Consider the following 14,953-nt stretch of genomic DNA (forward strand, 5'->3'; position numbering starts at 1 on the left):
TATGGTAACGGTGAGACGCAAGGGCACTTACGCTACCTTCTAACGACACACCTTAGCCTGAACCTAGAGAAGTGCTTAGCGACGGCAGCGACTTGCGGCAGCAGCCTGACTTACGGCCGCGCCCTCGCGGAAGCAGTTACGGGCTAATGCGAAGGCGAGCGCAGGCTTGCAGGTTCCCTAGGGTGGCCGCGCTGCAGCATGACCCAGTCGGTGGTCGTACAGGGTGAGCTACGCCGGGCGGGTGGGGACCCGGTCGCCGCCGAGCCCACCAGCCTTGTTTCCTGCGTAATGTCCATTCTCTTTCCTTCCTTTCCCTGGTCGCAGTCGGCCAGTGCGGAAACCAGGTCGGCTGCTGCTTCTGGGACCTGGCGCTGAGAGAACACGCCGCTGTCAACCAGGTACCTGCCCCGTCGCCGGGAGCCCCCATCGCCTGTCACCGAGGTCTTCCAACAAATAAGCAGAAAATACTCTATTTGAGCTTTTAGCTGACCGATATAAGTTGTGCGGAATCTTCTCAGTAAGGGACATAATGGCTTTTAAACGTTTGTTGCTGTTAGACACACACTAGAGACTAAAAGAACACTGGCCAGAGACCTTAGTCTTGACAGTTTTCCTAATTCTCAGGGTCTCCTCTTCTTGTGAAGAGCAGTGAGATAATATATGTGAAAGTACACGTGTGGTTATTATATTCCTTCATTTAACCAGTCGGCTTTTTAAATGATCACCAAGTATCCAGAGAAAACTCTCATTTGATGCACCTGTTTTACAACCCTATGGGGGATACTTTCTTCATTACCGCCTGATGAACTTAATCTGTAGCTCTCATGGCATTTACTCTCGTCTAGGAGACTGGAAGAATCAGTCCAAGCATTTTGTGATACTTGATTTTTCTTATCATAGCCACATACTAGCTGTTACAGTGAGATTATTAAAATTGAACAGACTTCATTTGGTGAAGAGGCAAAACTTAAATGCTATAAATATATATTTTTTTCTTTTTAGAAGGGAATTTATGATGAGGCAATAAGCAGCTTCTTTAGAAATGTGGATACCAGGTAAGATGGGGTTAAAAACTATATCACAGAGCCTGATGATCTTTTCATGTCAACAGATTGGGAGAAAATTCTTCAAAGGACAATAAAAAGTCGATAGCTGTGAAGTTTTTGTTTTTCTCACTATTGAAAGCATATTTATCCTCACTATTAAATCATTAATATTCTCAAATCATTCTGCAGAACAGAACAACAGATTTCTGTTTAAGGTGATATTAAGGAATGAAAAGAACATTTAGCATGATTCCTTTTAACTTAAACTTGAAATAAAGTTTCACTAAAGAAAAGCTGAAATTTTTCCTGAGGGTGTCTTGTTTATGCATCCAGTAATGGCTAACTTTTGAAACAAAAATATATTGTTTACATTTCTCTGATATTATTTGCAGTCAGGAATATTTGCTTTAAGTGTAGAATGTGCTAAAAATTAGAAAAGCAGTTGTCAGATTACTTTTTGTTTATTTGATAAAGGGTAAGTATGATATATCTTTTATCTGAAAGAGTAATTTAAGTTGACATTCAGGTTATGTCCAGAAGCTTTTAATGTTAAATCATTAAGTTCATGCATTTTCAAAATGCTTCATAAAACTAACTGTAGTGGGCTTAAACTGTAAAAACATATACTTAATATCAGGCTTTAATCTAATTCAGTAGAAATTCCAGTTCTAGTTTGAATTAGTCAGCTGGGTGTTTGAGCCAGTTATCTTCTGGGGAAAACTAATTAGTCCCCACTTTCTGAGTTAATTCCATAATCTGGTATTCAGGCTTGCGAACTCAAACTTTGTTGTTGGCACCTTGAGAATGGGTCCAGTGCTCCAGTACAGTCAAATTAACCAAACTCAAAGAAATGGGAGACTAAAAAGCAAAAACTCAGGTAGTAATTGGCATTAGGAACTATAACTCTGAAAGACCAGATACTCATTTCCTATCATAGGCACATTCTCTTTTGTAGGATATCTACCTGAAAAGCAACATAATAATCAGAAAGTTGCTTGGTGAACATGGAATCAGACCAAAGAAAGTTATGTGTATTACCTTAATGACCAGGAGTCATTTATTGTATGGTGATACCTGTCATATAGACTAGATTCCCTCTTATTTGTGACCCAGAACATCCCTTCCCCTAAATACTGTTAGGAGATTCAAATTTGCTTTTTTAATACTTCCTTTCATGTGCTCCCTTGCTAAGTTCCTACTCACACCCCCTTTTTTTTTTTTCTTGATAGCCAATCTTTTCATTGAGTATTACATAGTTGAGACTCAATCTGGAAGCTTTTCTTCTTAATAAGGTGACTTTACATAACTACTCTCATCTGCTCTTTGTTTTATTCTTTAACCTGAGATCATTCTTATTTTCCTGATATCAATTTTGGGAAGGAGGAAAGAAGTGGTATACATCTTGCTCTTCTTTCTGTGTACTGTCAACACATACAGCATCTGTTCCACAAGTTAGTATGAAAAATCTTTTTTAAAAAGAGACCACATCTTCATATATACTTCTTTATCAAATTATCATACCTTTTTAATAGCATGATGGGAATTTTACCTATACCAGTGGTTTAGCGGACCTTTTCTATAAAGGACCATATAATAAATATTTAAGGTTTTTGTGAACCATAAGTTTTGTGTTACAGCTACTTGACTCTGCCCTTGTAGCATGAATGCAGGCATAGATAGTATAGCCATGTCACTTGACAATAGGGGCACATTCCAAGAAATGCCTCATTAGGTGATTTTGTTGTTGTGCAAGCATCATAGAGTGTACTTACACAAACATAGATGGTATAGCCTATACAGGTAAGCTTTATGGTATAGCCATTATAATGTTATGGGACCACCACCATATTTACAGTCCATCCTTGACCCAAACATTAGGTGGAGTAAGACTATACATAAATGAATGGGCATGGCTGTATTTGAATAAAACTTTATTTAGGAAAACAAGCAGCTAGTTGGATTTTACATGAGGACCATAGTTTACCAGCCTCCTGACCTATGGCATCATCTATATTTAACTCAGCTTCCTTCATACAATGGTATTTGAAAAGGTTCATAGAAAATGGAATTAAAAGATAACATGAATCTTTCCATGAACTTTTTGAAGACCCTTCGTATATTCTGTCTTCCTGTGAATTATCTTTATTGATCCATACACTGTTTGTAGATTTCAGTATTTTGGTAATGTACATTCAATATGAAATTCTAGGAACACCTAGGTACTCAGTGGTATATAACTGGTATATCAGTTGATATGTGTTTGTCTGCAACAGGAAATGTTGGCTAAAGCGAGAAAGGTTCCCTTTTATCTCACAGACAGATCTGGAAGTCGGATGTTGTAAATTCGGTGAAATGCCTCAAAGACCTAGATACTGTTCCAGCATCCTTAGTGTGTTGGTTTTTTGTCCTCATGTTTATTATTTCATGACTTTAAAATGTTAGTCTCTACTCCAGGAATCACATCCATATTCATTTTTGAGGCAGGAAAAAAGAAAAAGGTCGGTACCAACTACATCTGGGGTTTTTTTTGTTGGAATAGCTTCCCAGAATGCCTCCTCTTTCTCTCATTGGCTAGAAACAGATTACATGGCCAGCCCTAATTACAAAGAAAGCCAGGGAAATAAGTGCCTCACTTTTTCAGCCTAATGGGATGTTGGCCAGGGAGGTGGTTAGGAGTGGTTGTGTCTGCATCACCTGGCCTATAAGCGGCCTTATTATATAAGTGGAAGTTAACTTTATTACCTGGTAGCACTATTAGCCATGGAAGATCTATGACCTTTTCTCATTTTTTTTATCTTTCAGAGTGGTTGGTGATGGTGGCAGTATTTCCAAGGGAAAAATATGTTCTTTAAAAGCACGAGTAAGATATATACTCTTGGATTCTTACATTGTGTGTGTTTTTGAAATAACTATACGTCTATAACTGTCATGACAATAAAATGTTACTTCTCAAATTTAAAAAACTTACTCAGCCACATTTAACATAAATATAACTAAGTAGACATATACATTTGTGTCCACCAGAAACATTAGGAGGGAAATTTTATACTTAAAAATACTGTATATTTAGCATTTTTTCCTAAATGTTTCAGGGGAGAAATAGATGTCTGGATATATAACAAAATGAACCTTCTCAAATCTAAGGATCTGAAATACATACGTAATAAATACATACAGGTTATTTTCATTTAAAGATAATGGAAGATTTATTTGCATCAGAGTTGCTATCAGGACAAAGCATGGAACAGCTACATTATAGTGAATAAATAACATAACCGTGTAAGTTCTCCTGAACAAAAATGCTTTGAGTCAATAGTCCATGTTTATAGTCTTAAGCTCATTCCAGCAACATTACTGCAGTTGTTTCTCTACAACAAGCTGCTTTTTCTGACTATTGATCAGTAATCTTTGACTACAACGAAAAAGAAAGGCAGTTTAAATGCTGTGGAAGGAACTGAGATGCTAAGGATCAGTCTTGGTATAGTGGCTAAAGAAGAGAGCAATAGTGTTGTGGCACCTAGGAACCATCTCCTTGTATCTGCAATCTCTGATGTCCTTGGAAAATAAAATTTAGGGTAGAGATCATGTGTTTTTAGGCTGATAATTGATTGACATTTAGTATACTCCCTAATGTACAGAGAGCTAGCATCCCAATCAAAGCCTCGGAGAGAAAAAGTCTGACATTTCCTAGACTACTCTTGATTTGAGTTCTTTCCTACCACCATATCAGAGAGCAGGGTATGGAGGAAGTGCTATTAGGACAGAATAAATCAATGTTTCTGTAGCCTTTGACTTTCATCCAAGAAGGTACTCTTCCACTTTCTCCTTAGGAACTCTTGGTATTACATGGCTGTGATCACTGAAGAGTCCAGGCTTCACGAGATAACTTGGTGCTTGGGTCCCTCCACTGTGTCCAGTATCTTAGGTTAATAGGCAAATACTCAGAATTTTGTAAATCCTGTTATTAGGGGAAAGCCAGAAGGCTATTAGCAGGTGGCTGTGGAAGGAAATATAAACATCAAATCCTGGAACAGTTGTGACTCCTAAGTACCCAGAATACTCTCATAAAATTTAGTTAATTTCCAAAGGAAAAACAAATCAAGGGCCTTATGGGACTAAGGAAGGAATGTAAGTGATTAGGACAGTGATGATTCTATTAAAACACTTCAGGAGGTACCTGAATGTCAGTTTGTATTCTGCATATTACTTCCCTTGCCAGATTGCAAGGTAATTGAGGGTGTGTTTTTAATGTTCCACAAATCATGTCAATAAATCTGTTTTGGAACAGGGCTAGTATAAGTTAATTTAGTTCTTGTGACCACGTAGCATTAAACAGTTACTACATGCATTGTTATAAAAGCTTTGTATCAAGCTTTGTTTATAATCTTACACAACGTGTAGTATTACAGTTTCCCCATATGGTGAAGTCCCTCTTGTGGTTGGTTAGGTGCTAAAGTCCTCATTTAAGGTAAAAATTGTATATTATCAGAAATATCCTTGAAAAATTTCTAAAATTGCCAGTACATAACCCTGTACAGTCCTCTGTACGTAGAGTATGTATGTATAATTGCCATAAAGAAGTACATTTGTAAAACAGTTCTATAGTCTTTTTAATATACTGCTATATTATTTTAGTTGTGTATCTTACAGTAAGTAGCATAGTTTAAACAAATAAAGTCACAGAATTTAAATGTGCATAAATTGTAACTTCATTTTAGTCAGAACTCTATAAATATCAAGCTTGCCTGTCTCCCTTCAATAGAGTATAGAGTTTGGTGGCTGAGAGTGAAGATTACAGCAAGGTTAGCTAGGTTTGAATCTCAGCTCTACCACTTACCAGCCGGGTGATCATAGCCAGGTTATTTAACTTTTCTAAGCCTTAGTTTCCTAGTATAAAATGGGGATGATAGTACCTATGCATAGGGTTGTAAGGTTAAATTGTTGATACAAAGTTTTTAGAACAGTGCATGTAGTAACTGCTTAATGTTATATGATCACAAGAACTGAAAAAGTCCATAAACCGAGCACTTCTGTGACAATCAAAGAGTTAACAAATAGTTTTATAATAGACCCTATGTTATTTCATTATTTTTTGCAGTTTTGCTTTTTAATTTAACTATTTTACTTTTCCACTCTTCTTCCTCACTATAGAATATATGGAACGTAAAATACAAAGAAGTGGGAAGAATGGGCTGCTTATATGTCCAGTCTTTCTATTTTTCTTTCCATAGTTAATTTTATGTTCTATATTCTCATTTTCTTAGTAGTGTAGGTTATCTCCCATGTCAATAAAGGTTGTGGTAATGAATTTGATTATGAATTACTTAGGGGAAGGGACCCTATTGTCACCTATGACTGACAACTGTCCAGTGCCCTGGCTTTACATAGAATAGTAAATTTACTGATTGAATTGGACAGTTTTGGGCTGTGATATGTAAAGAGTGACATGGTTGTTCCTAGTGAGCAAATGCACTGATACACCCTATATTTATTGAGAACTGTTTCTGGTTAAGGTTACTTTCTAGATTTCTGAGACCTTGTTAGAAATTCAGTTGAGAGGATTATTTGGTTCCTTCTCCTTGCCGTCCCTTTGGTATTTTGGAGTGGGATAAAAGAGTTTAGAATCCACCTTTTATTTGGATTCAACTTTTCGAGCAGGGTGAAATTATTTTTTAATTCTTAAAACAGAGTCTACATGAAGATTTTTATTAAGCTTAAACTAAAAAGAACAATGCAACTTTTAGATCATAAATTCTTTTCATTTATAGAGTGAATAAAGGAAAATATGCTAATTAAATTTTATTTCTCTTTCTCAGGCTATCTTGATTGATATGGAAGAAGGAGTAGTGAATGAAATTCTGCAGGGACCACTGAGAGATGTATTTGATAGTAAGCAGCTCATCACTGATATTTCTGGCTCAGGAAATAATTGGTGAGAATATGCTGGACATAAAAATTGCATGTCATCTGAAAAAAATGACTAATCTGTCCTTCATTCTGATAGGTCCTGCTGAAATGAAAGCAGCATGTAACTTGCCACCCATAAAGCCAGGCCATTCAGCCCATCATCTTTTCCTTAAGTGGTGTTTCACAGTGCTTGGAAGCCACCTGTGTTTAATCTTACTCTAGTTCATTCTCATTTTTTGTTTTTAAGATGAATCGTGAAAAACTGATTTGCTAAATTCCTCTTATAAATTGATTTTTGTGTAACACCGACAAAAGTTTTAAGTACTTTTATAAACTGTTCTCTTACCTATATTATTTGTCTGTCTCAAGTTCTCCAATTGGTCAAATGTAATAGAATTGATACAGAGATGCAAGTCAGACCAGTGTCCTAGCATTCAAGCTGAGCCTGAAGCTGTTTTGGCCCTTAAATATATAATGGCCTCCTCTCTTTAATGGGGAAAAAAGTTCCAATAGTGATCATTTAAGAATTCACCTTGAGACTGTTTTTGATGTTCTTTTTAAAAAATTAAGTTGCTCCTTGTTATTTGCAAATTTCATGTTTATTATTTTTACCTCTTTGTACCCAACCCCTCAGGTTTATAATGTGGAGTAATATATAATTTTACTAAAGCATTAATTTGAATCTTATGTTCCAGGAGATACATTTGGGGAGAACCAGTCACTTAATAATTGAGCCCACCTGACTATCCAACTGGCTTTTCCCTAATTATTGTATAACTTATTATGTAAATTCTCAGTTACATCTGACTACATGTTATAGGAAAATCATCCTTATTTTTTAATTCATGTTAGTAATACTTGCAAATTTGGGCAGCCAAAGAGATTTGCAGAGTCTCATGAATATCAATTTTCTATGTGTCATTTCGTCTAATAGTAAAATGATGTGACTGTTTTTTTCCTGTATTTTAAATCAGAATATGTTAAATTAAAATTTTTTATTTTCAATGTCTTTCTAGTTGACTGCATTCTGCTTTTTAATATGTAAAATCCACTGCAGTTCAGAGTTTCTATAAATGGAGACGAGAAAAAAACTATGTAACTGAAATCTTGTTTTGTTTTAATTATATCTTAAAGGAAAGGTTGAAAAGATAAACTTAGAAAACCATAGTTTAATATCTATTGCCAATGAGCTGTCTTATCAGGATATTTAAGGATTAGAGATATGTAATATGTGTTAAATTTCTTATCTAGTGTCTTTAAGATATTATAATAGGATTTATTGACATGAAACAAGGATAGATTTCACTTAGTATAATAAAAATACTTTTTCAAATTCTATAATCTTTTCATTTAGATCAGAAATAATAAATGCAAGGATTTTTTTAATCTATATTTTTATTTTCAGGGCTGTGGGTCACAAAGTTTTTGGCAGTCTTTACCAAGAACAGATTTTAGAGAAACTCAGAAAGTCAGCAGAGCACTGTGATTGCTTGCAGTGTTTCTTCATAATACATTCCATGGGAGGAGGTAAAATTATTTACTCGTTTGCCTATAACAGTGTTAAAATGCGAGCGGGAATTCATTCTGCAAACATAAGTCTTGTTTTCAGGCCTATGCTTGATAAAGACAAAACTATTCAGAGTGTGTATGTGTATGTGTTTGGATGTATGTTCACAACCATTTTTTATCGTAAAATTTTGTGAAATTGTATCACTATTACCATTTTTTTTTAATTCAAGCCCTCTTAAGAGTCAACAGAAATATATTGGAAATTTTTCTTCTTCCTTTAGTTTCTTTTACAAAGTGTTCAGCCACATTTCAGTATATATGAGTTTGTGAGGAATGCCTGCTTTCTCCTCAGATTTTTCTTTGCAGTTCTGTATCCTAACTAGAGCTAAGCATTTCTGGCATGTTCACATGTGTGCTTGCCAAAGAATATCAATACCCTTTCTTTAATCACCTTCAGACCTTTCTCATCTTCAGTAAGAGAGAAAAAAAGTAAATGAAGTTCTTTCAGGCACTTCCTTTAAGTCATATCTTACATGGTAATTAATTGACTTGACCTGGAAATAAATGATCTGCATTGCTTTCTTTCCCCCGGGAAGCCTATACCTTAGAACTGAGGTATTTTGCTCCCCTGTTCCATGAAATAGAAACATTATAATTCACTAATTTTAAAACAATATTATCAACTTTTAAAAGAAAAAAATTGCCACTCTTCTTTTCTCCAAGCTGAAATTAAGGTCTTATATTCAGCAGGTTGTGTACAATTTCTTTTTATACATATTATTCACTACCATAGCATTTTAAAATTAAAGTTACAATTGCAATGTAATCATGCCTTTAGAAAACCATCATAATCATTAAATAAGCAACAAACTATCTTTGTACTATTGTTATTAACCTACAAGTTAGAGTAAGTTTTCAAACAATTTGATTTATAGTTCATTATGGTAGCTTTTTTTAATTCCTCTATTACCCATCATCTCAGAAGAATATACTTTATTAATAATTCACTGAAAGTGGCAAAAACAATTTAAATAATACTGGAGGTTAAAAGAAAGTTCTCCTTTCCTGTATCTAATCCCTTGTCCCTCTCCTCACAGGTGATCAGTTTGCAGGATTTTTTTTTATATCTATCCTTTCAGATATTTTCTATGCCTTTTAAATAATGTTTTAAAGTCAGTTTCTTATTGATGTTAAGGTGTTTAGTTATTACATACAGTCACTAGTGAACATCTGGTACATACATCTCTGTGCATTTGTGCCACTGTAGCTATAGGCAATATTCCTAGAAAGGAAGATGGGGCCCAAGAAAATGAACATTTTAAATTTTGATTGATTATTACTAAAATTACCTTTCTACAATATTGCACCAATTTCATGTTATTAGCAGCAAAATATAAGACTTTTCATTTCCCTACACTGTCACCAATGCTGCGTATTATGTGACATATATCTAATATGTTCAAAATAATATCTAGTTTTCATTTGCATTTCTTTAATTAGAAGAAAGGTTGAGCATCTTTACATCTATTTGCCATTAGTATTTATTTCTTGTATTATGAGTTACATATTTATATCCTTTTTCAATTTTTCTACTGCAGTATTTATATTTTTTGGTGGTTGTTTTTTGAGAATTAAAGAAATGTAGTCCTCCATCATGTATAGAAGATTTTTTCTTAGTTTGTCTTTTTATTTTGTTTATGAGTTTTTATAGAGAGAGAGAGAGAGACAGAAGTTTTGTTTATTTTTAGGGAAATCAAAACTATTTCTTTTTCATACTGCCTCTGGTTTTTTATAATGCTTAGAAAGTTTATCTCATTACAGAAGTTTTGTTTATTTTTAGGGAAATCTAAACTATTTCTTTTTCATACTGCCTCTGGTTTTTTATAATGCTTAGAAAGTTTATCTCATTAAAGATTACCTAACAAAACTCTCTCACTTTCATCTAGTATTTTCAGCATCCATAGCCTTTTAATATTCATCTACATGAGTTATTGCATTGGATTTTAAGCTGTCTTTTAACCAGATTAGTAAAAAATTCATTTTACATTACAACCCAGCATGTGTGCACACGCACATACAAACTGAAACAAAAAACAGAAAAAAGTGTTTACCACATTACATGTGCCACATTGATATTTTCTGCTGTCTTGTTTAAGGAAAGAAAAACTGGCACTAAGCTAATAATTAGTTTTACAGTCCACTAATGGTTCAAAGCCCACAGTTTGAAAAACACCAGGTTAGAGGATTCCAGCTTTCTGTAAGTTTTTAAAATTTTCTGACTTTATGTAAATATAACTTTGTGTGTCAAAAAGTTATCTTTAATGAGATTCCTAGAGCTTTTATATGGGTAGTGACAGAGTTTCATATTTGCAAATTTTGTGAATTCAAGGTGAACATGCTTAATTTTAAGTTGCTTAATGATATGATAGTGTTCTTCATCAAGATTTTATGCCTTTATATAGGACACCAAAGCTGTCAAGATAGTTTTTTTTTTTAAGTTGCTTAATATCAAGTGTAGACTGAATACCGTCTTAGTTGATTTTTTCACTGTCTGTTCTTTTGGCATCATATAGGTATAACTTAAATATGAAAAAGAGTGAAATATAGAAAGCCCTCCCAAACTCATGGGCAGAGCCAGAGATGGAATTCAGTACTTTAAGCCTCACTGCTCTGTGTTGCCTTCATGTCCTTATCTGAAGGTAGATTAGTTAGTATTTGATAACAGGAATAAGTTGAAAATTATTTCTGCAAATGAAACATAAAATTCCAAGTTCCTCACAATTATATTCTGAATCATTCATCCTATTTTGTCTTTTGAAATTTTAATCCTAGGAACAGGATCTGGACTTGGCACATTTCTTTTAAAAGTGCTTGAAGATGAATTCCCAGAAGTATACAGATTTGTGGCTTCAATTTATCCTTCCAGTGAGGATGATGTCATAACTTCACCTTACAATAGCATGTTGGCAATGAAGGAACTTAATGAGCATGCAGACTGTGTGTTGCCCATTGACAATCAAGTAAGAAATGACAGTGGTGGAACTTATAGACAAATTTTATATACATTCAGTCCTGTATTATGCTTATGTGTTTGTATGAAACATTCTCTTCACTTTTCAGCCTTCTCATCTGAGAGAAAAAATAAGAGTAAATTGTTTTTTCTTTCTCTTCTCTCTTTCCTAGTAGAATGTCGTCTATGTCTACTCTTCTTAATAGCTTCTCTCCTGATATTTTTCCCTTGAAAGTCTTTATTTGACATCATTAGCAAAATTGACCTCATGGTGAATTCTGGAAAGTTGGGTACAACTGTGAAGCCAAGGAGTCTGGTTACTTCAAGTGCTGGGGCTTTAAAAAAGCAGCACAAGAAGCCCTTTGATGTCATGAACAACATTGTGGCAAATTTGCTCCTCAACCTAACAAGGTACTCTTATCTAAGGACAGTTGAAAAAATTCACTGTGCTTTTTAAGATGTTTTGAATTTTTGTTGTAGCATTTTTTAGTTATTCTAAGTTGTAGGAGCTTATTTTGTTTTTATTTTATTTTGTCTTGTATTTTCATCTCTTGGAGTGACAGACCAGAATTTTAATTTCTCTGACTTCAAAGCAGCATTTCCCCAAGTACATTTCATGGAATATTAATAGGTATTAAATGATAAAAGGTTTTATGGTAGATACTCTTTAGAAACACTTGGTTAAACAAAATTAAACCTATTTTCTTGCTGTAGAATGTGTTGATTTTTTTTAACCAACTAATCTATACCTCCTTATTAGCTTAAAAGTTTTCTGTGACTTTGATCTTAATGACCCTTTGGCATTATTACATTCCAGATTAATGAGTCTGTCAACTCAAGGAATTTAGTAGTTTCTGGAATAATTAAATAATTATTGACCTATATGTATTCAACTCAGTATAAGGTCTGTTTTATATAAGATATTTTTCTATGTGTAATGAGCAACTGTATCAATATGAGGGTACTTGAAAAAGTACATGGAAAGATTTGTATTATCTTTCAATTATATTTTTCCATGAACTTTTTGAAGTACCCTCCTATGTCGGTTACACTTTAGATAATCCTGAAATAAGAATAGCTATAGATGTTGTTTGTTATATTTTAATTATCTTTAAACATTGTTCATGATACTAAATTTCACTAATACAGGGGGAAAAAAGCATATATTCTGCACTGATAAACAGTGTACAAAAGGATTTGAAAAAATGCCTGCTGAATAATTCAAGCTACATTCAAAGTGTATAATTTTAACATCAAAATTTTTCTCACTGTTTTAATGGGTTTTTTTGTTTGTTTTGTTTTGAGCTCTGCGAGGTTTGAAGGGTCCCTTAATATGGACCTTAATGAAATCAGCATGAATTTAGTTCCTTTTCCTCAACTTCATTATCTTGTGTCAAGCCTAACACCTCTATATACACTGGCAGATGTTAACATTCCTCCTCGAAGGTAAGATATAACTTTATTCCAATTACTTGAGAACTTGAATTACTTTTTTTTTTTTTTTTTTTTTTTTTCCGGGGGGGAAAATTTTAGTTCCTTTTCCTCAACTTCATTATCTTGTGTCAAGCCTAACACCTCTATATACACTGGCAGATGTTAACATTCCTCCTCGAAGGTAAGATATAACTTTATTCCAATTTCTTGAGAACTTGAATTTTTTTTTTTTTTTTTTTTTTTTTTTTTGCCAGGGAGGAAAATTTTATATGGGTGAGGAGCTTGGGCTGCCACAGAATTTTTAAGAGGAAAAAGCCTACAGTAACTCTAGTTATTTCTTCATGTCATTTTATTTGTGAGAGGTATATAAAATACAGTTGATGGTAGCCATTTTTCCATTAGATGAATGCATCTTTATTTAGAGGTGATTCTTTAAAAATGTCAGTATTGAAGTACCCTCATATTTGAAATCTGTTAAATTTTTAGGATTATGAAAATTAATAATGCTGTAATTTTTATTGAAAAAGATTATGTGCCTTGAAGTGCGACAGACTTAAGTCTGAATCCTAATTCTGTCACTTACTAGCTGCCGGACCTTGGGCAGGTGACTTAAACTTTTCACCTCAGTTCTCATCTGTGAAAATGAAAGACTACCTACCTCATATGCTTGTTGGATGGGTCACATAAGAGTGTGTTTTAAAGCTATCAAAGCCCAGCACTTTAGAAGGCTTTCGAATGTTACTCTATAGGGTAGTTATTATGTATCATTTTCAGAATACCTTGTTTTGTAACTGCATCATCTTTAAGCATAAAGTTATATCAATTTACTTAACTAAAAATGTAGATTTGAAAGATACTCTTAGCATAAACAGTGATGCTGAACTTGAAAAGTTCACACTAGCATTCTCAGTTGAATAAGAATGAAGGTTCTGCCAAACTCTGTAAAGGAAGAGTATGTAAATGAGAAAGTAAAAACTAAATTAAAGGTTTTTTTCTATAGTTAAAGTTTTGGCAAGATACCAGTTCTATACTTCAGGATTGTCACAAATGATACTGATAAACTTTGATTTGAGCTAGTAGCAAATGGCCAGTTATGCCAAATAATAGGTATGACTTCTTTTCTGTATGGAATCCTTACAACCTTAACAATCTAAGCAACATACACAGTGTATGGAATGTGGTGATCTGATATTCCAATATCATGTTCAGTGATATCAGCCCAGCATATTAAGTTTTAGTATATTTAAGTAGAATGTACACCTTTAATGTAGATACATAGAATATAAATTGGTGCTAAAGTTTATTGTACAATAGTGATAATTCAGACATTTTTAAATATGAAGTTAATTCTTAAAAAATAAGGACATGGAATTTCTAATTAAGTTCAGCATAAAGAAAAAAGAATGTTTTGACTTGGTCTTTCAACTTGAATATTTCAAAGTCTATTGAATAGTCTATAATCCTACCTGGTATATTTTTGACAAAAATAATACTTGCATCTGTATTTTTTATTTTAATCATAATTTGTGGTGATGGTTTATTTTTAATTAAAATGTGTTAGTGACTATCTCTAGGGAACTTTAAAAATGTCAGACCCTTAAGGAATTTGTCACAGTGTTCTTACTATCTCTGTGAGGGGTTGGGGGTTTTATTTGTTTTTTGATTTTTTTTTTTTTCTTTTTTTTTTTTGCTTCTGCTCTACTGTAGATGTTTCAAAGGCTGCCATATAAACATATATACACAATCATTTATCCTCGAGTAAATAATAAATTGTTTTAAAACAGCACTATTAAAAGACATAGTTTGAAAAACCTCTTTAATTTCTTATAAGTAGTTTCCAAATGAGTGAGAATAGTTTTGGTTGTGGATAATGTTAATAAATAGTTATGTACCTAGTCCATTTTTGTCAAAAGAAAATAAGTAATAAGCACAGATTAATAAAGATAAGTACCCCAATAATTGTAAATAGTTCCTTAGTAGTTTTCTTATTTTATGAGACAAGAAAATTAATCAAGAATGGATTTGCCTGCTTGTTGTATAGTGGTTC

At 33.6% G+C, this 14,953-nt stretch overlaps 2 protein-coding genes across 2 annotated transcripts in view; one reads left to right on the plus strand and one right to left on the minus strand.

Annotated features, from left to right (window-relative positions):
- Position 1: 1 nt before the first annotated feature.
- The window catches only part of TUBE1 (tubulin, epsilon 1), an 18,149-nt gene continuing 3,197 nt past the window's right edge, over positions 2-14,953 (plus strand). Inside the window, exons 1-10 of the mRNA XM_008583887.1 lie at positions 2-10; positions 57-216; positions 325-398; positions 1,003-1,055; positions 3,849-3,906; positions 6,863-6,978; positions 8,359-8,480; positions 11,295-11,482; positions 11,708-11,883; positions 12,778-12,918. Of these exons, the coding sequence (XP_008582109.1) occupies positions 2-10; positions 57-216; positions 325-398; positions 1,003-1,055; positions 3,849-3,906; positions 6,863-6,978; positions 8,359-8,480; positions 11,295-11,482; positions 11,708-11,883; positions 12,778-12,918 (1,097 nt within the window). The remainder of the gene's footprint in view (positions 11-56; positions 217-324; positions 399-1,002; positions 1,056-3,848; positions 3,907-6,862; positions 6,979-8,358; positions 8,481-11,294; positions 11,483-11,707; positions 11,884-12,777; positions 12,919-14,953) is intronic.
- The window catches only part of WISP3 (WNT1 inducible signaling pathway protein 3), a 26,982-nt gene continuing 16,270 nt past the window's right edge, over positions 4,242-14,953 (minus strand). The window contains exon 7 of the mRNA XM_008583884.1: positions 4,242-5,043. The gene's annotated coding sequence lies outside the window, so the exon portion shown is untranslated. The remainder of the gene's footprint in view (positions 5,044-14,953) is intronic.

This window comes from Galeopterus variegatus, unplaced genomic scaffold, assembly GCF_000696425.1.
Source record: "Galeopterus variegatus unplaced genomic scaffold, G_variegatus-3.0.2 Scaffold3070, whole genome shotgun sequence".
NCBI lineage: Eukaryota > Metazoa > Chordata > Mammalia > Dermoptera > Cynocephalidae > Galeopterus > Galeopterus variegatus.